At 52.3% G+C, this 24,515-nt stretch overlaps 3 protein-coding genes across 3 annotated transcripts; all 3 read left to right on the top strand.

Moving 5' to 3' along the window:
* The first annotated feature begins 388 nt into the window (after positions 1-388).
* On the top strand, positions 389-4,259 carry ALDOC (aldolase, fructose-bisphosphate C). Its single transcript, XM_064271471.1, has 9 exons — positions 389-491; positions 1,820-1,947; positions 2,034-2,241; positions 2,353-2,407; positions 2,503-2,663; positions 2,779-2,862; positions 3,116-3,290; positions 3,404-3,603; positions 3,773-4,259. Exons 2-9 carry the CDS (start codon positions 1,832-1,834, stop codon positions 3,866-3,868), a joined length of 1,095 nt encoding a protein of 364 aa, XP_064127541.1. The 5' UTR covers positions 389-491; positions 1,820-1,831; the 3' UTR covers positions 3,869-4,259.
* Positions 4,260-5,849: 1,590 nt separating this feature from the next.
* PIGS (phosphatidylinositol glycan anchor biosynthesis class S) lies at positions 5,850-16,296 on the top strand. The gene is made up of 12 exons (XM_003416949.4): positions 5,850-5,926; positions 6,178-6,317; positions 6,402-6,513; positions 8,496-8,585; positions 8,890-8,981; positions 10,203-10,410; positions 10,681-10,823; positions 11,636-11,750; positions 12,848-12,993; positions 13,741-13,841; positions 14,655-14,865; positions 15,213-16,296. The coding sequence occupies exons 1-12, from the start codon at positions 5,893-5,895 to the stop codon at positions 15,486-15,488; spliced, it is 1,668 nt and encodes a 555-aa protein (XP_003416997.1). The 5' UTR covers positions 5,850-5,892; the 3' UTR covers positions 15,489-16,296.
* Positions 16,297-17,221: 925 nt separating this feature from the next.
* On the top strand, positions 17,222-23,044 carry UNC119 (unc-119 lipid binding chaperone). The gene is made up of 5 exons (XM_003416904.4): positions 17,222-17,455; positions 21,033-21,146; positions 21,654-21,756; positions 21,914-22,086; positions 22,388-23,044. The coding sequence occupies exons 1-5, from the start codon at positions 17,230-17,232 to the stop codon at positions 22,498-22,500; spliced, it is 729 nt and encodes a 242-aa protein (XP_003416952.1). The 5' UTR covers positions 17,222-17,229; the 3' UTR covers positions 22,501-23,044.
* The last annotated feature ends 1,471 nt before the right edge of the window (positions 23,045-24,515 follow it).

The raw sequence follows: 24,515 nt of genomic DNA, 5'->3' as shown, positions 1-24,515 counted from the left end.
CAAAACTTAGGTCATTACTCCCAGCTCTGACCTCTGGCACTTTGCTGGTGCCACTCCCACCTACCCCATCTGTGGTAAAGGTTCAGGTTCACTTACTCCTTGACAGGACCGGGTTTATCCCCAAGAGCCGGCATGGCACCTGGCACATGGGAAAAGTGATTGTGGCAGAAATGAGGGCAAGCCCATTTCCTACCACCAGGGCCCCACCGGGGTGGGAGGGGGGCTCCGTCCTTAACACAGTCTCCAAGGTCCTGGCAGGCTAGTCACTCCACCTCTTCGCCCCGCCCCCGTGGGCGTGGCCTGGCCGCGAACTCCAGTCCTGAGAGGAGGCGTGGCCAAGAGAGGAGCTGCTGACCCCGCCCCCCGGGGGAGTCACGTAGCTCTGCGGCATCCGCAGCCGTATTTACCAGAGCCGGGGCTGGAGCCACAGCTGTCGCCTACCAGAACGCAAGCCGTTCCTGTGGCTGCCGCGGCGAACTCGCTGGGCACAGGTGAGGCCCCGGGGGAGGGGAGAGACGGAGCTGCTCAGCATCTCCGCTTCCCTTCCCTGGTTCTTGTCATCCTTGCCCTTCTCCTTGGGGCCCCTGGATGTGTCTTGTCAGCTCTCTCCTTACATCCTCACTCCTTCCTGCGGACTAAAACCTCCATAGCTCTCAGCTCTGCCTCTCCCGGCTTCTTCCACTCCCCCTTCCTCTTAGTTCTCCCACCTGGAGCTCAGCTTTCCTAATCCCAGTCCTCCTCTGCTTCCTAGATTTTTCCTTGGGGTAAGTCTCTCCCATCCAGACCATTTTAATCTCCGTCTGCTCCCTCCTAGGCTAGGGTCCCTCTCCAGTTCTCTCACCTCCTCTGTCGTCATCTCTCCCCGCACCCCGCACCCAGGTCCTTCCCCCTGACTGGTTAGTCCGTGTCACCATCACCTCCCCAGAGTCTCCCCTCTGCCCTGGATCCATCTCTCTCCCTCCCTTTCTCAGGCTCTCAACTCATTCCTTTCAGCCCCAAGCCTCTGCCCCTGTCTCCCCTCTGGGTGTCTGAGTTCTGGGAAATTGAAGTGCTCCCTATTTCCCATCCCTCCCTCCACACAGGGCAAGTGCTTCTGGGCACTGGGGGTGGCCTGGTGGTGTCACTTCCCCCAGTCTTCCCATACTAACCTAGCTGACCTACTGGCCATCTTCCCTGAAACACTTGTGCAGCCCACTGGGGCCAGCCTCTGGCAATGGGGTGGTGAGTAGGCAGTAGGCATAGGAAATTTGGGGTATGGAAGAGGAGAGGTTCTGGAAGCCTATGGCTGTCCTTTGTGCCACCCCTACTCCCTACCTGCCCCCTTCGTCCCAACGTTTTCCTCCAGAAGCTGAGGGAAGGGGTGGGAGATGATGCGTAGTACTTATGCCTCCTTCTGAAGCCTTGGAAGTGAGTGCAGTTTCCTTAGGCGCCCTACTGAGGATGAGAAAGGAGAAATTAGAAAGGCCAGGGTTTATGCCTATCTCAGGGAAGAACTGAATTCAGAGGGAGAAGGGTTGGCATCCTTGACTGGGCAGCAGTTTCATAAGACCTGTAGTTTTAGGGCTGCTCGCTTCCCCTCCCCCCTGAATCTTTTGCTGGGGCTGGGAAGGGTGCCCACCAGGGAAAAAAGGAGATGTGAGAACTAGGGCTCTAAGCCCGCTAGCTGTCAGAGTGGTGCCACTTTGATGCCTGGGACCCATGCCAAGGACTGCTGCCATGTTCCCAGCCCCATGCTGGGGGTGGGGGGTGGGGGCAAGCCATTTGGCCCATCTGGCCAGGAGAGGAAGTAGAGGAGGTATGGGTCTTGTCTCCATTCCAGAGAGCTGTCACCATGCCCAACTCGTACCCAGCACTTTCTCCTGAGCAGAAGAAGGAGTTGTCTGACATTGCCCTCCGGATTGTGGCTCCAGGCAAAGGCATTCTGGCTGCAGATGAGTCTGTAGGTAGGTGGAGGCCTGTGGCTAGGTGGGGTAAAGGTGTTCAGAGAGCCCTGGGGATGGCCTTGCTGCCCCTCCTTGTTTGTCTCCAGGTAGCATGGCCAAACGGCTGAGCCAAATTGGGGTAGAGAACACAGAGGAGAACCGCCGGCTGTACCGCCAGGTCCTGTTTAGTGCCGATGACCGAGTGAAGAAGTGCATTGGAGGTGTCATCTTCTTCCATGAGACACTCTACCAGAAAGATGATAACGGCATCCCCTTTGTCCGTACAATCCAGGATAAGGGCATCGTCGTGGGCATCAAGGTGCAGCCACTGGCCCTGGGTAGGGGTTGGATGCGGAAATAGGTATCTGTGGGAGGGTCGGCAAGGGGGATCCTGCTTGGGTTCAGCTCTCTGCATGTGTATCCCCTACAGGTTGACAAGGGTGTGGTGCCTCTAGCTGGGACTGATGGAGAAACCACCACTCAAGGTACAGGGTGGGTGGGCTTCAGGACCACAGGAGTGCTGGAAGGTTGATGCAAGCAAAAGAGGGGCAGAGTGATGAGGCTGGCATTGTGTCTACAGGGCTGGATGGGCTCTCAGAACGCTGTGCCCAGTACAAGAAGGATGGCGCCGACTTCGCCAAGTGGCGCTGTGTACTGAAAATCACTGAGCGCACGCCCTCAGCACTTGCCATTCTGGAGAATGCCAACGTGCTGGCCCGCTATGCCAGCATCTGCCAGCAGGTGTGTGTGGGGGGGGTGATTAGATGGGTGTCCTGTGCCTGGTGGGGAGAAGGTTATAGGGCTTTCTCCCGTCCTACCTACTGCCCCTCCCAAGCCACTCTGCTCTTACCTGCAGAATGGTATTGTGCCTATTGTGGAACCTGAAATCCTGCCTGATGGAGACCATGACCTCAAACGTTGCCAGTATGTTACAGAGAAGGTGAGTCCTCACCTGGGCACATACCACAGGGACAGCTTGACAGGGCAGCCTGTTCCCCATAGTTCCTGGCTCAGATCCAGGTACACTTTTCCAAAGATTCTTTTTACTTGATTCCAGAACAGGCCTGTGGGTCTGAGCCTGTACTGAGCCCTCACAATCTATGCCCACCCCTCCACCCCCTGGATAAGGACTATAGAGCAGTAAGTGGACCCGTAAGGGACCCAGAACCTTAGAAATCCCTTCTGATCCCCAGGTCCTGGCTGCTGTGTACAAAGCCCTGAGTGACCATCATGTTTACCTGGAGGGGACCCTACTGAAGCCCAACATGGTGACCCCTGGCCATGCCTGTCCCATCAAGTATACCCCAGAGGAGATCGCCATGGCGACCGTCACTGCCTTGCGTCGCACTGTGCCCCCAGCTGTCCCAGGTATCACCCTGCTTCTATCCCTAAGGCCCATCTTCAGGTTCTTGTGGCCTTCAAGGGTCTCTTGCCCTGGAAAAATAGGGAATGACCAGTTTGTCTTCTCTCCTCCACCCTAGGTGTGACCTTCTTGTCTGGGGGTCAGAGTGAAGAGGAGGCATCGCTCAACCTCAATGCCATCAACCGTTGCCCCCTTCCCCGACCCTGGGCCCTCACCTTCTCCTATGGGCGTGCCCTGCAGGCCTCTGCACTCAATGCCTGGCGAGGGCAGCAGGACAATGCTGGGGCTGCCACTGAGGAATTCATCAAGCGGGCTGAGGTTGGGAGCTAGAGGTGGTGATAAGGGGGTGGCAGTGGTGGCGTGTAGCCTAGCAGGGGGCAGCACCCACAGACTACAGCCTGGGAAGGTTTGGCACCTGTGAGCTGGCTCAGCCTGAGTCCAGCTGATCTCCCTTACATACCTCCCCTCTCTCTCTCCAATCTTACAGGTGAATGGGCTTGCAGCTCAGGGCAAGTATGAAGGTAGCGGAGAAGATGGAGGAGCCGCAGCACAGTCCCTCTACATTGCCAACCATGCCTACTGAGCACCCATTCCACACCACAGTCCTTGACCTGGCCACATGCACCCGATTTTGCCTGTAGTTATGGCCCGGGCCAAGTAGCCATGCAGAGCAGAGGGCCTCCATTCAGTGCCAAGTTCTCCATTTTATCTTCTTCCCTCCCCTCTCCCATGTTGCACCTGGGACCATAGGATGGGAAGCCCCTGATGACTGAGGGCAGGAGGACTTGCTAGAAGTCAGAGCGGGATGCCTGGGTCTTCTGTGTGCCTCTGTAACCCCCTACAATTTCCCCACGATGGGGTAGCTTCTCCTTGGGCTTTCCTTCTTGCCTCTCCTCTTCTGGGACCAGAGGGTAGGACACTAGCCCTGATTCATGCTGAATACATACCACATAGCAAATAAATGGTAGCAAACATGCTACTCTGTCTGTCTGTTTTCCGCGTCAAATTGCCACCTCCCAGTTGCTGACCTTTGCTGATTCTGTCTCTGGGCCCTCTGATGGTGGTGGTAGACAGGATCAGTTTTGAGTTGGAGGGCTTCAGGTTTATGGGGGAGGGGCACACCCATTCATTATCACCAGCTTAGTCTCTTGCCTGCTGTTACCTAAGGCTGGAGTGGGGCAGTGTGAAGGGTTGCAAGTCTTCCGAGGACTGCCACATCAGGGGCACTAGGCTGCAGCTGCAGAAGGATGGAGTGAGGCAAGACCAGAGCAACTCCTGAAGGCAGATTGTGTGCAAGGCCCCAAACAAGGAGGCAGCAGGACAAGCTGGGAGAAGAGGGGGTGGAAGTCTCTTATATCTCATCTGTGTTGAGCCCTGCTGGGGCCTGAAACATTCAGCTAGGGGAAGCCGCAACAGAATCACCTGGGCTTCTGGGGGCTGCTACGCTGGGCAGGGTACCTAGGAAATTGCGAAGTGCTATAGCCCACTCCCATTTGGGGAAAAGGCACAGAGGGGGACAGTTTGGGGTTCTGAGCAAGGGCAGACTTGGTAGGGCCTCGTGCTGAACTTTGACCAGTTGGCTGGAGTGTGAGGCAGGCTGAGCACCTGAATCTGCATGAGCAGACTAGTAAGATAAAGAGATGTGGGAACATGCTGGGTGTGTTGTGTGAACTGAAAGCTACGCTTCACCCAGTTAATTATTGCAAAGTGGGAATGTAGGCCTGACCTTATAACAAAAATAGCTAACAGAGATAGCACTTTTTACGTGCTCTTGCCAGGCCCGGTTCTAGTCACTCTACGTATACTAACTCGTTTAATACAACAATCCTGTAAAGTAAGTACTATTGTCCCTATTTTAACATGAGGGAACAGTTACAGCAGTTAATTAACTCACTCAAGATTACTCAGGTATTAAGTGGTGAAGCTAGGATTTGAACTCAAGTGATCAGGATTCAAAGTCTGTGTTCTTATGAATTTTCAAGATTTTTAAGTGTCTGAAGTTTTACAAGTTGAAAAGGAATACAAGGTGAATTAAAACACTGCACTGAGTGAGCCAATTTTGCTAAGAGTTAGTAGCTTGCCACCTCCGTGTTTGAGGGTGAGGATAGGGCTCCCAGAAGAGGCAGCGCTATGAAGGGGATGATAAACAGTGATGGTAGTAGTTGACATTTGAGTGCCTTGAGGGTCTTTACACGAATGCTCTCACCATTTAACACGAGAAAACAGGCTCAGAGTTGCGAAGTAATTTGCTCCTTGGTCGCCTAGCTAGTATTTAACGACTGCAGAATTTACGTTCTTAATCCCTGGGGACTCGGAATGTGTTCTACAAGAAAAAAAATTTTTTTTTTGAAAGCTGGAGCTTAATCAGGTGCCCCCAGCAACGCCGTCACTCGCCTCTCCTTGCCCTTGTACCCTCCTTTCGAATTCCCAGCGAGGCTCCATGCAGACCCCGCCCACGCCGCCGGCTTTCTCCCGCCTGGCAGTTTGGAGTGCCACTCTCTAGCGGAGCCGTCGTTGCCGTGGTCCCGCCCCCTCCCTACGGGGCTTCCGATTGGAGGAGGCACGTGCAGCACCGCCCCTCGGCGGCTTGAGCAGCCGGAAGCGAGCATGGCGGCCGCAGGGGCCGCCGCCACAGATATAGGTGCGGTGGGACTCGCGTGGTGTTTCTTGGACGCCCAGGGAGGAATGCGGGGGTGGGGATGGTGACCCCGCAGACATGGGGCAGGGGTCTCAGACAGGGGTCCCTTCAGAGTTGAGGCCCCTCGGGCGGACATCCCTACTGAAGCGGGCCGAGGGCCTCTGGGCCCCGGTTGCCCGGCCTCCTCCCCGTTGGGGCTGGGCCTGGCCTCCGAGCTCGACCCCTACGCCTTAGTCGGTCCCCCGTGTCCCTAGAGGTGGTCCGGGGCAAGCGCGCCGCTCTCTTCTTCGCTGCTGTGGCCATCGTGTTGGGGCTGCCACTCTGGTGGAAGACCACGGAGACCTACCGCGCCTCATTGCCCTACTCCCAGATCAATGGACTGAATGCCCTGCAGGTGAGACTCCTTAGGGGAGGACTGGGGGACAGCCCACTGTCAAGGTGGAGACTCAGCGGACGTCCCTGACGCCCCTTCCCGCAGCTGCGGCTCATGGTGCCTGTCACTGTCGTGTTTGCCCGGGAGTCAGTGCCCGTGGATGACCTGGAGAAGCTGCCCTTCACCGTTGTGCATGAGAGAGAGATCCCGCTGAAATGTGAGTTCTGGGGGGCCAGGACTGCCCTTCCGGCCTGAGCTCAGACCAGAGGTGGGTTGGGGAAGGAACCTGGGTGTCCCATAAAGGTAGTTAGAAACTTACTGGTAAAAGCTCTGTCTGAAGGAAGAGTATGTTTGGTTAGAAGAACACTAAATTCACTGTCTGTCATTAAGGCGGAGATTTTATTCATAAAATAGTTCTGGTGCCTTATCAGAAGCAGTTGATGCTTATCAGAGAATAGGGGAGGAAGGGGGATATAGTGGAAAGAACATAGATTTTGAAATTAAATTGGGTTTGAATACAGGTCCTTTTCAGTTTAACGTTAAACACTTCACAGAATATTAGGTGCTTTTTCTTAGGTACCAGGAATTCAGGGAAAAATAAAGTAGATAATTGTTTCAAGAAGTTCATAGGTAGGGGAGAAGGACACTTAGCTAAAGAAATTACAGAAGCATACAAGAACCAGCGATAGCATTTAAGAAACAGATTTAACTGGGAGGAAAGAAAGGCGAGAAGACTGAGAGATGTAACTTTTAAGCCAGCTATTTAAAGGATGAGTAGGAATACAGGTGAGATCCCTGGTAGTGTGCGCAGTGATTGAAGCACTCAGCTGCTAACTCAGCTTGAACCGACCAGCCACCAGCTGAGGGAGAAAGATAACGGTAGTCTTCTTTTGTAAAGATTACAGCCTTGGAAACCTTGTGGGGCAGCTCTGCTCTGTCCTATAGGTTCACTATGAGTTGGAATCCACTTGATGGCAATGGGTTTGGTTTTTGGTTTTGTTCACTTTTGATGATGCAAAAATTATTTGATGAGTTCAGGTATTGTCAGCCTGATCTCTATATTTTAATGTTCCCCATCAACCTTTCATCCAATCCATTGATCTGATCCATTGATCCTGAAATCTCTTTCATTAGTGGTTGCAAAAATGATAATTTTCTAATTCTGTCTTCCACTTATATGGCTTGGATTTCTTCTATAAGGAAGGAAGAACTTTCCCATTAAATATTTAGTTCAGCTTGTCAAGTTCCAGGAAAAAAAAATCCCTTTGGAATCACCTTACATGTATAGATTAACTTGGGGAGAATTGACATCCTTACAATATTTAGTCGTTCTCTGCAAGAGACTTGTATGCTTTTTCCATCTTACCGGGGTCTTTTTTTATGTTCTTCAGTAAACCCGGTGCCGTCGAGTCAATTCTGACTTAAGTAAAGTTCTCGCATTTTCTTATTATGATTTTGTACTTTTATTCTTGGGCACTTTTATAATTTTTATTGTTGCTACGATTGGGATTTTTAAAAATTACTATTTTTCTAATTGAATATTTATCAGAAGGTTATTGATTTGTGTGTATTCTCGTATCTGGTCATCTTACTGAACTGTTGCTACTAGTTCTAATAGCTTTTCAGATGGTTACTTCTTAATTTTCCAAGAAAATATACTGTCTTCAAAAATGGCCATTTTGTCTTTTTCTTTCAAGTATTTGTAAGTCTTTTTCTTCGGTTTGGATCTTTAGAAAGAACAGTATCAAATAATAGAAAGTAATAATAGAGGCGATAGCAGGCATCCTTGTTTTTTGTTCTGTTTTTTACTGACTTTAACGGAACCGTATTTAGTATTTTGTCATTCAGTGTGCACCTTTGTTTTTATCAGGTATGTTTATTGAACTTCCTTGGCGTTTTGGGGCAGGGGTGGGGCAGCACTTGAAGCCATTACTGTAATGATTATAGTAGTAGATCTCACAGTTGGAGGATACTACAGCGTGTACACAGGCAGAGAGGCGGGAGCTGGGGCAGATGGAAGAAGTGGAGTGCCGTGTGTTTGATACCATCCATGCAGAAATCATTAGAGTTGGCTGGAGCGTCTTGATCTTTCTCTGCAGTCATCTTGCTGTTCTCACACTGGGCAGTGTTAGGGCTGGGGGCGATGGGCAGAGATCTGAGACTTGCCCTTCCCATCATGCTTCTTCCTCTCCCTCCCAGACAAAATGAAAATCAAATGCCGTTTCCAGAAGGCTTACCGGAGGGCTCTAGACCACGAGGAGGAGGCCCTATCGTTGAGCAGTGTGCAAGGTATGGGGAGGGCATCTTTGTAACATGAATCCCTTTTCATGTGATCTCTTGAGTGTGGTTTTCCTTTTTTTTTTTTTTGAGTGTGTAATTTTCATACCTTGGCTTACCTCCAGTGTGTCTCTGGGAAAGCTGGGAATGAGACACTTTGTGTTTCAGCTTGGGTCACTGAGGGCCAGAGAGGTCAAGTGGTTTGGTCAGCCGGGTGTGAGTGGGAGCTAGAGGGGTGGCCTAGATACTCCGTAGAGGGCCGGTGGAGATGGGATGGTGTTTTTCCTCCTGCTACACCATCTGCTCTTGTCTCCAGAGGCAGAAGCCATGTTAGCTGAGCCACAGGAGCAACCAGAGGGCTCCCTGACTGTGTACGTGATCTCTGAACACTCCTCTCTTCTTCCGCAGGTAGGGCAAGCAGAGAGGCCATGGCATTGCTTTATCCCTTCAGCTCATCCTCTCCTGGGTCAGCCTCCTTCTTGCAGTATTGCTGCTCATTTGTTCCATTCACTACAGAAAATTCTCCAAATCTTTACAAAAAGAATCCAAACAGGGATTTATTCATTGACTGAGTCTTTCTAAATCCTAGACCAAGCTCGTGTATATGGTTAAAGCACCGATGACAAGTTAAAGTTGGAGGGAAAAGAAATCAGTACGATTAAAAAGAAGGAAGCGGGTTTGAGTGAATTGTGATGATAATACAGGCAATGCGTGGACCTTCTCACTTTATGAACAGAAGGCTAGGTGGGAGCTCTACCATGTACCATTTTCTTTCATAATGAAATATTTAATTCTTGTAAAATGAAAAGATAACTTGAATGAGTATCTTTGTACCCCCCACAGCTTGCAGACTACATTATAGAAATATAGTTGGAGCCCCGTGCCCCTCCTAGTTACACTCCCTGCCCTTTCAGCCCAAGGTGACCTTATTGTGTGTATCATTTTCTTGACTTTCTGTAGCATTTTATTACATACGCTGTATCTCTAAACAGCATATCTAATTTTACATGTTTTTGAACTTTATCTAAATGGTATAATATAGCACTTGTTCTTCTGTACCTTTTGTTTATGTTCAACATCATGTTTGAGAGAATCATTCGTGATGATAGGTATAGTTGAATCGAGTGCTTTCATTTTCACTTTTGTCTAATGTTTTGTTGTATAAACATATGACAATATATCCATTCTGTTGCTAATGGACATTTGAGTTGGGTCCAGTTTTTTGGTACTAGAAACAATGCTGCTGTGAACCTTCTTGTCTTGCCTCTTTGCCATGTGTCATTTTTTAATCAGACTTTCTAGTAGTTTATTCTGCTTTTCTTGCCCAGCATGCTGTCCCTGAATTTCCAGTTCTCCATTTTACCAGCCCCTGAAGAGGTGGATGCTGTCTGGACCCTTGTCTACTAGAAAACAGAAGGAAACTGTCCTGAAACTAATGAAGACACTCACACATATCCATAGTTTAGCAATGCCGAGATAATAACCCACTGTCAATCTAAAGAGAGGTGCAGGCCTGTTGGTCAGTGGCAAAAGGCCAGATTCTTAAAGACTGGAGCCAGAATGCTCTTCTGCTTTCTTCCCTTAGCTGTGTGAGTCATGGGCATCCTGTCCTTTGCTCACCCCTCACAGGACACAATGAGCTACATTGGGCCCAAGAGAACCGCAGTTGTACGGGGCCTGATGCACCGGGAGGCCTTTAACATCATTGGCCGCCGCATAATCCAAGTAGCCCAGGCCATGTCTTTGACTGAGGATGTGCTAGCTGGTGCCCTGGCTGACCGCCTTCCAGAGGACAAGTGGAGCTCTGAGAAGAGGCGGCCTCTCAAGTCCAGCTTGGGTAGGGTGACTGGGCTTCACCATGGGAAGGGAGAGGGAATAAATCATGTGGTGGCAGTGAGACAGAGGGGAATTCACACACAAAACCCTTACTCCTTTATTCTCCAGTCTCAACTTTTTCTTAAAGCACTAGTTTTATCCTCCCTTTGGGTCCCTGGTGGCAACCAGCCCCAGTCCAGAGAAAAACAAGTTCACCTCAGCCAGGGGTATAGTCTACCTCTGTTCCTTGATCCCCAGGAGCCTTCTGATTTCCTTGACTCCTGTTCTATAGGCTATGAGATCACCTTCAGTTTACTCAACCCAGACCCCAAGTCCCATGACGTCCACTGGGACATTGAGGGGGCTGTCCAGCGCTATGTGCAGCCCTTCCTGAATGCCCTCAGTGCTGCCGGCAACTTCTCTGTGGACTCTCAGGTGAGACTGGGGAGCAAGGTGAGGAGTTTTCCTCCTGGTTGCACCATTTTTTTCAAAGTCCCTACATATTTAGTGTTTATAAGTACAGCCTATACCTCCATCTCTTGGAGCTTGCTGATTTGCTAGAAATTTCCTGTGTGTGTCAGCATCATGAGGGGAGACACTGGTCTGTGTGGGTGACTGTGTCTGTGTCTTGAGGGCAGCTTCTAGTGTCTTTACTTTCCCTTCTTGATGCCCAACTTGCGGGAGTCCCGTGAGTGCTTGTTAACTAGCCAGCTTCCGGATGGCTCTCTCTAGAACTCTTTTTGCCACTTGTGTCTTGGTGTTATGCCATCAGCCATCCTTCAGGAATGTTATTTTTAAAAAAACTTCCTGAAATATGTTAATGAAGCTACAATAAAGATACTGCAAAGAATGTTGCTGTTTATATCATACAGTGTCCTTTTAGTGAAAACCTGTGGGAGAAATTTTTATCAGGTCTTGGTAGTGGGAGACCTGAATAACTGGCTTGATTTTATCTTATGAACATTGGGATATGTTGCTCTTTGTTTCCCTCTTTGATTAGGCTGGTAGGAAGCTTGGTGAAATACTTGGTTTTCAAAGGGTATATCTAGTGTATATTAACTTTACCCATGGCTTCATTGTTTGTTTTCCCTACAGTTATTTTCTCTCAGCCCTATGATTGTTTTTTATATTATGCCTGGTACTAATTTTATCTTTTTAAGCCACCTCAAATCTTTTTTTTTGGGAGGGACAAAGTAGAATATAATTCAATAAACAAAATAATCCTCCCCCCCTCATTTGCTCCACAGATCCTTTACTATGCAGTGTTGGGAGTCAACCCCCGCTTTGACCCAGCTTCCTCCAGTTACTACCTGGCTGCTCACAGCCTCCCCCATGTCATCAATCCTGTGGAGTCGAGGCTGGGTGAGCTGATTTGAGGGCTCTTCTGCCAGGCCAGGGAGGGACTCAGGGCCTAGCCTGGGGTTGGAAGAGGGTTGTATATAGCGATGGTTTCCAGGCTGGGTTGCTCTGAGGGGTGGGGAAGTGCTGGGATTAAGGCCCCTTTTTCGTAATGCTCTGTTGATATCTCCATCCCTCATATCCAGAAGCATTTATTAAACATGATTCCCAGCACTTTTTGTAGATAGATATGCTGGGTCTCCATCCCTGAAAGCCATCTAGGAAAGACGGGCTAATGGGTAGGAAAGATGAGCTAATGGGTAGGAAAGACAGACAACAGCAAAAGTACATGGAGACTGAATTTGAATTGACGGCTCTGCTGATTGAGGTTGAGGAACCTTGAAGCCAGGATTACAGTTTTTCATTTTTGGGGTAGAGCCTAGGAAGGGTAGGTGTGACCAAGAATTGTCATGCAGGCAAACCAAAGTGGGTATATCACTGATGGTGGAATTTCTGGCACCAGAGGCAGGCCATTGTGGACCAGGGGTATGTGAGGGGCAGCACTTAGCAAGTTCCTTCTCCATAGAAGGATGTTGCAGGTCAAGGGAGCTATGAGCTTAGATGCAGACGAGTCAGACAGCATAGGCATTCAGTGAGCACAGAGTAGTTTAGCGTGGCTGAAATGATGATGCTGGCAAGGCAAGCAGCAAATACCAGACTGTTCAATAAGGACCACATTATGGAGTTTGATATTAATGGGTAGACTTTAAAAAAAATTAAGCAGAGAACTGACTTGAGATCAGATTCATACCTGTGCTTAAAACTAGGTATAATAATGTGGGTACAGTGTGGCAGTGGCCAAGAGAGCAAAGGGGGTCTCTTAAAGAAGATTCCAGGGGCATTTTGGGACTTAGGACCACACTCCATCCATCTGGCACATCTTGGGAAAATACTGAGAGGTCCTACACCACAGAAACCCAAGACTGGAGGATATCCCAGAGAGTATTAGTTGGGGAAACTGAGGCCCAGGGTGGGTGACCAGTGAGTTAGAGGCTGGCTTGGAGCTAAGGTCTTGGTCTGGTGTGTTTGGTGTTCGATCTGCTCTTCTCTCTGTCCCACAGGGTCCAGCGCTGCTTCCCTCTACCCTGTGCTCAACTTTCTACTGTACGTGCCTGAGCTTGCCCACTCCCCGCTCTACATTCAGGACAAGGATGGGACTCCAGTGGCCACCAACGCCTTCCACAGTCCCCGCTGGGGAGGCATTATGGTAACAATCACACTGCAGACCCCAGTGCCCAAGCTTCAGGGATAGACAGATGATCCCTGAGACCGTTCTTTCTGTTGCCTCAGGTGTCCTCTGTGGCCTAGTCTGTGGGAGAGGCAGGCACCAAGGAGGCAAGGGTGCTGTGTGCTCCTGTCCTCCCTCTGCCAGCACCACTCTCTTGTGTTTGCCAGTGCTGATTGATGGCCAATATGACCCTTTTGCACTTGGCAGTTTGCACTTATTTAGGACTATTCTGTGAACATCTTAGGTCCTGGCCCTATTTGTGGGAGTCTTGCAAGGTTAGGAGCTTTGCCTCCCTTTTAGCCTGGGAGTTTCTCATAGCTTAGAACTATAAAATAAGATTTAAAAAATGTATTTGACAGGACGTTTGAGGGAATAATTGAGGTACTTTATGTAAATTCCTAATAGTAGTTGTTGTATGCTGTCAAGTTGATTCTGACTCATAGCGACCCTATAGAACAGAGTAGAACTGTCCCATGAGGTTTCTTAGGCTATAAATCTTTATGGGAGCAGATTGCCAGGTTTTTCTCCCTCGAAGCTGCCAGTGGGATGCCATTTTTGCTTAGCAACCAAGCACTTACTCAAAAAGTATTAGCTATGCCATCAGTTTTATAGCTTCCAAAGAACAGAGACTGTGTTTTCATTTTCTCTCATGACCTCCAGAGTGCCTAGGGAAGAGCTGTGCATAGTCCTGATGTAGTGTTATGGTGATCTCCTTCCCCCTTTCAGGTATACAACGTTGACCCCACAGCCTACAATGCCTCGGGGCTGCCGGTGAAAGTCGAGGTGGACATGGTACAAGTGATGGAGGTGTTCCTGGCTCAGCTGCGGTGAGGCCCTGGGTGTTCCATTCGGAGGGCATGGCCACTGAGAGACTGACCACAGTCTCCTTGGCTCTAGAGGGGGATTGCAATCAGAATGAAATCTCCCTTGCCAGGGATACCTGGGCTATGCCTAGAGCCACCAGGAAGCCAAGAAAGCTTTCCAAGAATTGCTTCATCCTTTTTCTAAGTAGGTCTGGTTGCTTGCAAAACCCAATTTAAGAAAGGTAGACATGAATGTCAGGTCCATGAGGCATGATTAGTTGTGCTTAAGAAAACAGCTATTAATTCATTGCACTAATTGATTGATTATGAGAGTGGCTGCCTGAAGTCCTGTGTGTCTGGCCGCATCAGAAAAAGAGTATTCTTCTGATTGATTAGCAATGTCTGGCTGGCATGGGTATAGGACGAGAGGCATAGCACACATACCTTTTTGTTAAAGATGGTCCTGGATCATCCCTTAACTCTTAAGTCCCAGTGGCCCCATTTGTCCAAAGAGAGGGTAAGGAAGGGTGAGGGGGTTAAACTCAGTTGGTGTTATCAGAAGTTTTTTAGCCCTGGAAGCTTTCTTCAAACAAGGTCTTGGATGGCCAATATAGAAACAGGTGAAAGTGGAAACACTCTGGGGAAAGCAGGGTTTGGGGCTCTGGATTGCTTGGTGGTGTTGCTCACTCTTCAAGACTCTGAGACACTTCCCCACAACCCCTATGGTTCAGGGTAAGATTGAAGTCATTGACTTAGGGCAGATAATCCAGGAATCTTAGCCATCTTCTCCCACCTTCTGGTCTCAGCCACCTTGATCTTACTTGGCTGTTCCTACAGACTGCTCTTTGGGATTGCTCAGCCCCACCTGCCTCCCAAATGCCTGTTTTCGGGGCCTAAGAGTGAAGGGCTAATGAGCTGGGAGCTGGACCGGCTGCTCTGGGCTCGGTCAGTGGAGAACCTGGCCACGGCTATGACCACCCTCACGTCCCTGGCCCAGCTTCTGGGCAAGATCAGCAACATTGTCATCAAGGATGATGTGGCATCTGAGGTACGTGGGCAGAGACGGATTCTGTGGCCTAGAACTGGAGAGGTCAGTGAGGGCCAAAGTATATGGTGCAACCGGAGAGAGCCATCTGAGGTCCAGGGTGTGTGTGAGCATGCCATCCTTGAGTGCCCCAGGCTTCCTCTAGAGGGCAGTGCCAGCCTCAGGAGTCCAAATGGGAATGAGAGGTTTCAAGCAGACCCTAAGAAATACACACATAGCCCTTTTATACTGACCTCCATTTATCCTGGGTGAACTCCAGGCAAACTCCCTGGTAGGCCAAAGGTAGGTTAAAGGCCAGCCCCTTCCCCACCATGCCTAGGACTTATTTTAACCCTCTCTCTCCTTCCTAGGTTTACAGGGCAGTAGCTGCAGTCCAGAAGGCAGCAGAGGAGTTGGCCACTGGACACCTGGCCTCTGCCTTCCTTGCCAGCCAGGAAGCTGTGACGTCCTCAGAACGTGCCTTTTTTGACCCCTCACTCCTCCACCTCCTGTATTTTCCTGATGACCAGAAGTTTGCCATCTACATCCCACTCTTCCTGCCTATGGCCGTGCCCATCCTCCTATCCCTGTTCAAGATCTTTCTGGAGACCCGCAAGTCCTGGAAGAAGCCTGAGAAGATAGACTGAGCAGGGCAGAATCTCAATAGGAGCCCTTCTTTTCAGGCCAGGATGGGAGGTGTTAGATTGAGAGGCACATAAATCGGGCCTGCTGCGAATGACCTGTTTCCAGCCTCTGTTGCCTTTCCAGCAACCGAAGTGCAATACTCCAAGATGGATTCATCTTCCCTTTCCATTCCCCGGGCTCAGGTCTCCCTGCCTCCCCACTCCTCATACTCTCCGGAGTGTCATAGTAGCATCACCTCGGTCTCCTTATCTGACCTGAACTTGAAGATACCTGACTACCTCCAGCTGGGGCAAGGACAGCTTGTACTTCTACCCTGTTTCTCAACATAGCACACTCCTCTTGTTACCGAGAAGGCAGCATGAGGGAAAGCCCTGGTTGGATCCTTCCACCCTGCACAGTTTTCTCTAACCCCTCAGGGAGAGCCCCAGCACTGCTTTGCTGGAAGGGGCCCAGGCACAGGTCACTCGGGGGCTCCTCCCTTACGCCTCTCCTTCCTGGCTTGCTGCGCCTGTTGGGTACAGCCAGACAGACAGGAGTCCAGAAGGCAGCAGCTCAGGACTTGGTGCTGTGTGTGGCAGAGGCTTGGGCAGTATGGTACAGTGGAGAAGGTTCCAGAGTTGAAATCAAAAAGGCCTGAATTCCTTGCTTCTGCATTTATCATCTAGTGAGCTCCCTCATTTGTTAAAATGGCACTAATGACACCTCCCTTAACAAGGTTGTTGTGCAGATTAGATGTGATAAATCATGTGAAAGTGTCTGGCATCTACTAGGCTCTCAATAAACATTGGTTGAATATGAATTGAAATGATATGAAGTATGGCTATACTTTTAATTCTTCATTTACGTGTAAGTAATCGTTTTCTGGCATCTATCTTCCTGGGCTCACAGGTCCGCCTTGCCTCTATCTGGCCATGTGCCCTTCCTGCCCCTCTGTCCTGTAGGGCTCTGGTGGCCCGACACCTGGGCCGTTGTCCGTCTGGGTGTCCTGGGTTGCCCAACAAGGCTGTTAGCAGCTACGTCTGCTTTTTAGCAGGGAACTGAGAGAATAGCTTATACCAGTGAAAGCCCTCAGGTACTAGTTCATTCAACAAAGGAAAAGTTATTGAGCACAGGCCTCAGTGGGCTTCTGCTAGGTGCTGGGGCCATAATAGGGAACAAAACAGTCCGCTTTGGCTTAGCTGGTCTTTGAGGGGGAAGAGACTGAGCAAATAAAAATAGTTTCAGTTATGTATTAGAAAAAAATGAACTAATTGGTTAATGATTGGGGGCGAGGGGGGTGTACTTTAGTTTGGATGTGAGGTATGGCCTTTGACATTTAAGGTGAGACCAAAAGGACAAGAAGAGGTCATATAGGGGGAGAACACCCTGGGCAAAGACTCCAAGGCTGGAATTCGCTTGAGGACTGTAAGGGCAGTGAGAAGGGCACAGGGACTGGAGCGCAGCGTGGAAGGAGAGGTAGGCAGTACCTCCCTGAATTACCTTCCAGAAAATGAATGAAGCCCAGGGCCAGCCCTCACCCTAGCGGGGATGAGAGCCCTGGTGGGCGGTCCCCAGACTCCCGACCCCGGTGGGCCCTGCGCGTGGGCGGAGTCAGTGCCGGACCCAGCCCAGAGGAAGGGCCGGGGGGCCGGGGCGGAGCGGTACCTGGGGCCCCGGCCGGGGCGGGGCTGCGGCCGCTCACCCTTCTCCCGGCTCCAGCTGGCTCAGGCGGCGGCGGCGGCGGCGGCGGCAGCAGGCGAGGCCATGAAGGTGAAGAAGGGCGGCGACGGGGCCGGGACGGGGGCGGAGCCCGCTCTAGGGGCCTCAGGCCCGAGCGTGGAGCCCAAACCTGAGCCGAAGTCGCAAGCGGAATCCGAATCCGGGTCCGAGTCGGAGCCGGAGGCAGACCCGGGGCCCAGGCCGGGGCCACTGCGGAGGAAGCAGCCGATCGGGCCGGAGGACGTGCTGGGACTACAGCGGATCACGGGCGGTGAGCACCGGCGAGGAGCGCTGCCCGCCGGCTGCAGGGAGCAAGAGCGAGAAGGGGGCCCCTCTCATTGCGCGGGGCCCGGCCCCCGCCCCCCCTTCCCGGCTCTCTCCCCGCATTCCCTCCCCCTTCTTGGCCACCTCTTCTACGTTTGCTTCCCTCCCTCCTGCGTCCAAGCCTGAGGTCTCCATGGCCCCCCTTTCTTTGATCTCCCTGGGTACCCCTCCTCTCCCTTTTGAGATATATTATTTTGGGGGACGGGTTCATTCCCTTTCCCATGGTGAAGGTCGGGCAGCAGCTGCAACTATGGCCCCTTCCCCGCGGAGTCCTCAAAGCCCCTTGAGGCCTGGCTCTGCACTGATGAGGAGTGGAGTGAGTGTAGCCTGTCCTCAGCCCCTGCCCCTGGAGGCTAGGTGGAGACTGAGCTGCTTAGGTGGACTCAAGACTACTGAGGTCTTCCTGACCATTAATGCTGTCACCCTGGACCCCCCCCCCCAGGAAGACTGGGGCCATCCCCCACCCCGGAAAAGAAACTGAATGGGAAGCCTCAATGGGTTGGCTCTGGGTCCTGACAGGAGTGGGTTAATGCTGGCGAGCCTGGGCCAGGATCTGTACTCCTTCAGTGCTGCAGGACTCCAATCAATGGAGACCTATTCTCCACTGTGGTTAAGAGTTTCTGAGCCAAACTGGCTGGATTTGAGTCCCAGCTTTGTCACATAGTTGGCTGTGTGACCTTGGACAAGTAACCTCACCTCTCTGAGCATATTCTTCATCTGTAAGATGGGTTTAATAACATCTACCTCATAGGGTTATTGCGAAGATAAAATTAACCTTCTGACTTTACACAGTGCCTGACACACTGCTTTGTAAATAGGGCTCTTTTGTCAACAGTACTGAGGGTACCACACAGGCTGTTCATGGCTGGAGGCAAACTGGGCATTCAGGCATTCAGGAGGTCACCATGGACAAGGGACAAGGGCTAGGGGACTTCATGAAGGAGGACGTGGCAGAGTCTGGAAGAACGAGAGGCATTTGGGGAGGCAGTAGCTCTCCACCTTGGCTTCATTCATCAGCTGCCTGCTCTGGCTCCCTCTGCGACAGCAACGGTTGGGGCTCTTTCTATGGGGGTGGGGAACAGGCATGGGGACCTGAGCCCTGGAGCTGCAGAAACAGCAGAGCCTAGGGCTCCCAGACAGAGCTGTGGAGGGGACCATGATGACGGGCCTGGGCCTGTGCAGCTAGGTCTCTGGGGGTCCAGCTCTTCCCTCCTCTCTGAGCCAGGCAGCAGCCGTTCTTGGCTGGGCCCCTGGAGGGCTGAGCTCCCTTGCTCAAGCGGGCACTGGTGGAGGGAGGGGGTCTGAACCAGGTTGATGTTGATGCCAATTGAGCTGTAGTTGGCAACAGCAGCATTTAGGGTTCAGCTTATTTCTGGGGCACAACTTCTTCACAGAATGTCAGGAGCTCATGCTGACCTGCTTGGCCTGCCTGAGTTCTTTGTAACTACAGGGAGCTCCCAATCCACGTCCCATGTACCGTGCGTCTCCTCTTGTGAAGGAAATTCATAGCCCATAGAGACAGGGCATCTGTAAGTAGGGGAAGGGATTCATGGGAGCTCTCCCCTCTGCAGAATTGAAAACAGGGTTCTAGGGCTGTCTGCCCTGGCACTCCCTGCCTGGTCCCTTCTGACCCTAATCACACAGGTCTGAGGCTTGCTGTTCCTGGATTATCGGGCCCTGAATCCAGCTTAGGAAACTATTTGTGGCTGAAGGGAAGAGAGGAGTTGTGCTCTGAGCCCCGCTTCCCTCTTGTTCTAGCCTGACCCTGAGTGCCAGGCCTCATCCTTCCCTGGCAGAAGGGAGGGAGTGGCTACGCTGTTCTCAGCTATGGGCATCCCCCGCTCCTCACTTCCTGTAAGGATGAAGGGGTTGATAGATTGAGTTTGCAGTCGGAGAGACTGAGTCAGACTGCAAGAAGTTGTTACAAGTGAGAGGAGAGGCCCTAGAAGCTGGAGAGTGGGGAAGAAGAGAGGGCCTTACCAGGGGCTGGGAGCTGGGTGACTAGGATCCAGTTCTCAGCTTTGCTACCTCCTCTCCCTCTGCCCGGTGCCTTCTTTCTACATCTTTGGGCTAGTGCTTTCTGTGATGACAAGGTGTGCACAGGCTGGGGATAGGGACTGCCCACTGCTATTCCCCTCCTTTCTCCTCTTGGGCTGTGGTGGACAGGCCAGGGCTCAGGCCCCTCCTCAAGCCTTGTGTAGTCCCTGCTGGGCCCCAAGGTGACAGATGGCTGCCAGGAGGGCTTCCTGGAGGGAGCTACCCCAGGCTTGGGGAAGAGGCAGGCTGGGAAAGAGAGAATGACTTTATATTCACTTCCTCTTCCTGCCCCAGAGGAATAGGAGGTGGCCCAGGGGCCTGGGGGGTGATTTCCGGGCCTCTAGGGGAGGATGTGGTGCTGTGCGGGCTGAACTCACTGCGCCCCCCACTGCACCTCTCTGCCTCTCCCTATTTGTTGCCAGGGCCTCTCCAAGCGCTTCCAGTTGCTGCTGCAAGAGCAGTGATGGTCAGGGCAGGACTGGCCTATTCCCAGAATTCTTCAGCAGGGCCCAACCACAGCTCTTGGTTCCCTTTCTGGACCTGAGAACTCCCCTTACCCTCATCCACACTCCTCGCCACACCTGCCACGCCCACTTCCTGGCCTAGCTATGGGGTGGGGGAGTACTCTTCTCTATGGGGACTGGCTCAGAGCCAAGGCTGCATAGATGATCTTCAAGGGGGGTTCCCTCTGTTTGATAAGACTTCCTCCTATTTGGAGGTCAACAGAGAATGGGAGCAAAGTTGGCCCCCTTTCCCCCAATATCCCAGGCTCTGGGCCTGAGTCAGCAGAGCTTTGGCTAAGCTGCTTAAGGGAGCTGGGCTTGCATAAGCTGCTTATGGGGAGAGGCGGGGACTGGGGGAGTGAAGAGGACCAGGGAAAGGGTTGTTCATCTGCCCCAGAACCACCCACATCAGGGAAAGTTCCCTCAAGATCAGCCCTTGCCTGACACATCCACATGTAGTGCGAGGGGCAGCCATGAGTGGGGCTGGAGGGTCCTCCAGAGAAGGACTGTCTCTCTCCCAAGGCAGAACTGTGTCACCCCTTCAGAGTCAGGTTCCCAAGGCAGGTCTGTGTCTTCCCATTTGTGCTGGGGGATCCACATCAGATTGAGACCCATTTGGCCCAAAGCCCCCCAGCCAGCCCTGGCAGGGCAGAGGCTGGAGTAAGGACCTTCAACACCAGGATGGGAGGGAAGATGTGGGGAAGGTGGCTGTGTCCTCTACCCATCTCTGCCCTGCCCCTCCCTGACCCCCAAAGGCCACTAGGATGGGACTGTTGGTTCCCCATAAGATCCCAGTGGCAGACTCATATCTCTCCCACACTGAGTCGGGGGTTTCCCCAGGGCAGCTTCTTAATTCCCTCCTGGAAGGCAATACCCCTAGGGGTCAGAGAAAGTGGTAGCTAGTCAGGGGTCCCCCAGAAGCTGAGCTGGCAGGAGGGGCTTCTGGGCAGGCTCCTTCCTTGCTCAGTCGCCTGCCTCCCCTAGACTACCTGTGCTCCCCTGAGGAGAATATCTACAAGATCGACTTCGTCAGGTTCAAGATTCGGGACATGGACTCAGGCACTGTCCTCTTTGAAATCAAGAAGCCCCCAGCCTCAGGTGAATGGGCTGGGTGGGCCATTGGGGTGGGAGGTAGGCAATTGATAGAAGAGGCTACCCAGGGAAACTTGAGGCCACAGGGCAGTCAGAGCAGAGCAGGGGTTTGTACTCTAGCATTCTTGGGGGTCTCCAGGCAAGGAGACCTCTGCCTGGGGGTGGGTCCCCTTTTTCTTCTCATCTGTCTGAGGTTGGCATCTTCGGAGAACAGCCCTGCCCCTTCAGTCCCTGCTGGCCTGCCCCCTGCAGGCCTCCCTGGGAATGGCAATCCCAGGGGCCTCAGGCTTCTGTTCTCCCTGTGGCCCTGGGAGCCACTGTGGAAACTGGTGACTAGCTGACCTTTCTAGGTGAAAGGGCTGTTCCGCCAGTGGTTCTGAACCCTTGCTATGCATCAGAATCTCCTGGGGAGATTTCAAAAAATATAAACAGATAGCAGCCCTGGGGGGGGACCCCTGGGTGGGCAAGGGCCCCAGCCTGAACCCACTGAGCCCCAGCTGGGGTACATTGCAGAGCGGTTGCCCATCAACCGACGGGACCTGGACCCCAATGCTGGGCGCTTTGTCCGCTACCAGTTCACGCCTGCCTTCCTCCGCCTGAGGCAGGTGGGAGCCACGTGAGTCACTGGGCTGGGGGCCTGGGCTGGGGGCCAGGGTGAGGGTGGGAGCGAGCCGTTCCTGAGTCTTCCTGAGCCTCCCTGAAGGGCCGACTATCCTGAGCCCTGCTTGCTGACTTCCAGGCCGGGCTCAGCCCTGTCCCCTTGTCTTGCTCAGGGTGGAGTTCACAGTGGGAGACAAGCCGGTCAACAACTTCCGCATGATCGAGAGGCACTACTTCCGCAACCAGCTGCTCAAAAGCTTTGACTTCCACTTTGGCTTCTGCATCCCCAGCAGCAAGAACACCTGCGAGCACATCTACGACTTCCCCCCGCTCTCGGAGGAGCTGAGTGCGTGGGCAGGGCCTCATGAGCGTGGGGTGGGCGCAGACCGAGCTGATGGGTTGGGGGTACATATGGGTTGACCCCCCCGTTTCCTCCCACCCTGAGTCTCTTTTGTGTCTGGTGACACCGAATGCCCTGGTCACCATTCCCGTGTCACCTGTAGGGAAACTGGGGCTCAGAGAGGCTGGGGGAGCCCTCTGGGGTCATTCAGCTTATCCTTCCCGCCCCGCCCCGGTCCTAAAGCTCCTTTCATTGGCCTGGCTCAGGCTCCTGACCTTTACCCGGCCTGGCCGGGCCTCTCTTGCAGTCAGTGATATGATCCGTCACCCATATGAAACACAGTCTGACAGCTTCTACTTCGTGGATGACCGGCTGGTGATGCACAATAAAGCTGACTATTCCTACAGTGGGACACCCTGACCCCCAAACTGCCCCCTGCCCCAGGAGGCTCTGGACCTGGGCCCTGAGCCATGGCCTCCCCAGCACTCACCTCTTAACCCCAGGTCTTCTGCTCGTGGAGTGCTCCAGGGCCCTGCACCCTGAGTCAGTGTTGGGAGGGAGGGTGACTGATATCCTCAGGCCAAGCCTCATGAAACCCATGGGGTGGGTGGTAGGGAGGCTGTTTGCCTCCATGTCCAGAAGGCCTCCTATGAGAGGAGCAGCCAGGACTTCTGGACAGCCTAGCTGGGTTCTCTTGGGCCCAAGTTTCAGAATAGTGCTCCCCAGGCTGTGACTAAGTCAGAGCAGGGATCCCTCTCCCCTACCTGCCACCTCACAGACGAAGATTCTTGGTAGGGTCTGGCTACCAAACCTCCCAAGGGAGTCTGTGCCCTGGACCCAGCTGCCACCGTCAGGGGCTGAGACACTGCCTGAGATGTGGGAGGGACCAGCCCAGGTTGCAGCCTGTGTAGAGGCTGGACCAACTGTATATAGTTTTCAATAAACTCATTCTCCTTTTCTCTTCTCTGGTTGTGGGCCTATGTGGAGTGGCGGTGGGGAGTGGGCAGGCAATAATGTGCTCAAAGTAGTAAAAATCTCCACCCCCACGCAGTGCAGTTGGACCTCTGAGTCCTCCTGTCCCCTGATCCTCTGCCCCTTGATTCCACAGAGTCAGCATTTACATGCTGGAGCTGAAAAAGCTCTTTCCTTTGACCAAGAAGGCCCCTTAGATGGGAGGGTTTGGCCCAAAGTCACTGCCTACCCTGGCAGAGCAGAGGCTGGAACAAGGGCCTCAACTCCAGGGCAGGAGGGAAGTGGTGGTGGGGGGAGTTGGCCTTGTCCTCCACGCCACCCTTCCTGACCCCCAGAGGCCACTAGGACCACTTATGCTTTTAGTCATCAGAGAGAAGGTGGACAGGGCTTTGGCTAACTTAGCCTGGAGCCATCTCCTGCCCTCAGCTGCCTTGGGGAGCTCCCTTGGCTTACCTCTGGCCCCCTGTCCTGACCCCAGATCCAAAGGAGGGGCACTTAGGAGCAATTGCAGGAATTTAGGTAAGTGGAGAGCTCACCTCATCTTACTGATCCCAGGGACTCTGGATACACCCAGTGCCAGCCCACCCTCTGCTGAGGAGTTAACTTTCAGAAGACTGGGAATGCTGGAATTCTGCTGGGTTCTGTGGAGCCCCTGCTGAGTGCCAGACTGAGCTGAACTTGTAATTCTAAAATGTGTGAGACACAGGGAGCAAATGCCTGTCCCTAAGATGCGATGGACTGGGCATACAGGGGAGGGAGGGTTATGCTGGGAGAGTGCTGGGAAGGCTTCTTGGAGGAGGCAGCATTGAAGTTGGGGCTTGAAAAATCAGGACTTTGACGAGGAGATGGGGCAGAGAATGTTAGGCATTGAAAAGAGCCTAAGCAAAGGCTTAGAGGCAAGATATGTCAGGCGTAGTCAAGAAAGAACGGATATTTATGACCTGAAAGGAGGATGGATCAGTGGAGCCTGTGGCTTGAGTGTTGGGGCTTCTCCTGAGGAAGGTGGGAGCCACTGAGGAGGTTTAAGCAGGATTTACCTGGTCAGATTGTTTCTGGCTGCTGTGTGGAGGTGGATTGGAGAAGATGAGACTAATAATAGCATATACTGAGCGCTTTACATGTGTTGCAAATGGTTAATGCACTTGGCTGCTGACCAAAAGGTTGGAGGTTCGAGTCCACCCAGAGGCACCTCAGAAGAAAGACCTGGCAATGTACTTCTGAAAAATCAGCCATTGAAAACCCTATGGAGCACAGTTCTACTCTGATACAGATGGAGTCACCATGAGTTGGAATCAATTTGACAGCAACTAGTTTTATGTGTCTTAACTCATAAAATGCTCAGAAAGGCACTTCTATGCTCATAAAATTCGGGCTCAGGTTAACTTGCTCAGCCAAGGTTGCACAACTATTAAATGGCAGTGTCAGAATTTGATTTCAGGCAGTCTGGCTCCAGAATCCAGACA

This window comes from Loxodonta africana, chromosome 18, assembly GCF_030014295.1.
Source record: "Loxodonta africana isolate mLoxAfr1 chromosome 18, mLoxAfr1.hap2, whole genome shotgun sequence".
Lineage (NCBI taxonomy): Eukaryota > Metazoa > Chordata > Mammalia > Proboscidea > Elephantidae > Loxodonta > Loxodonta africana.
The sequence above is the reverse complement of the archived record's forward strand: the minus strand, read 5'-3'. Positions and strand labels throughout refer to the sequence as shown.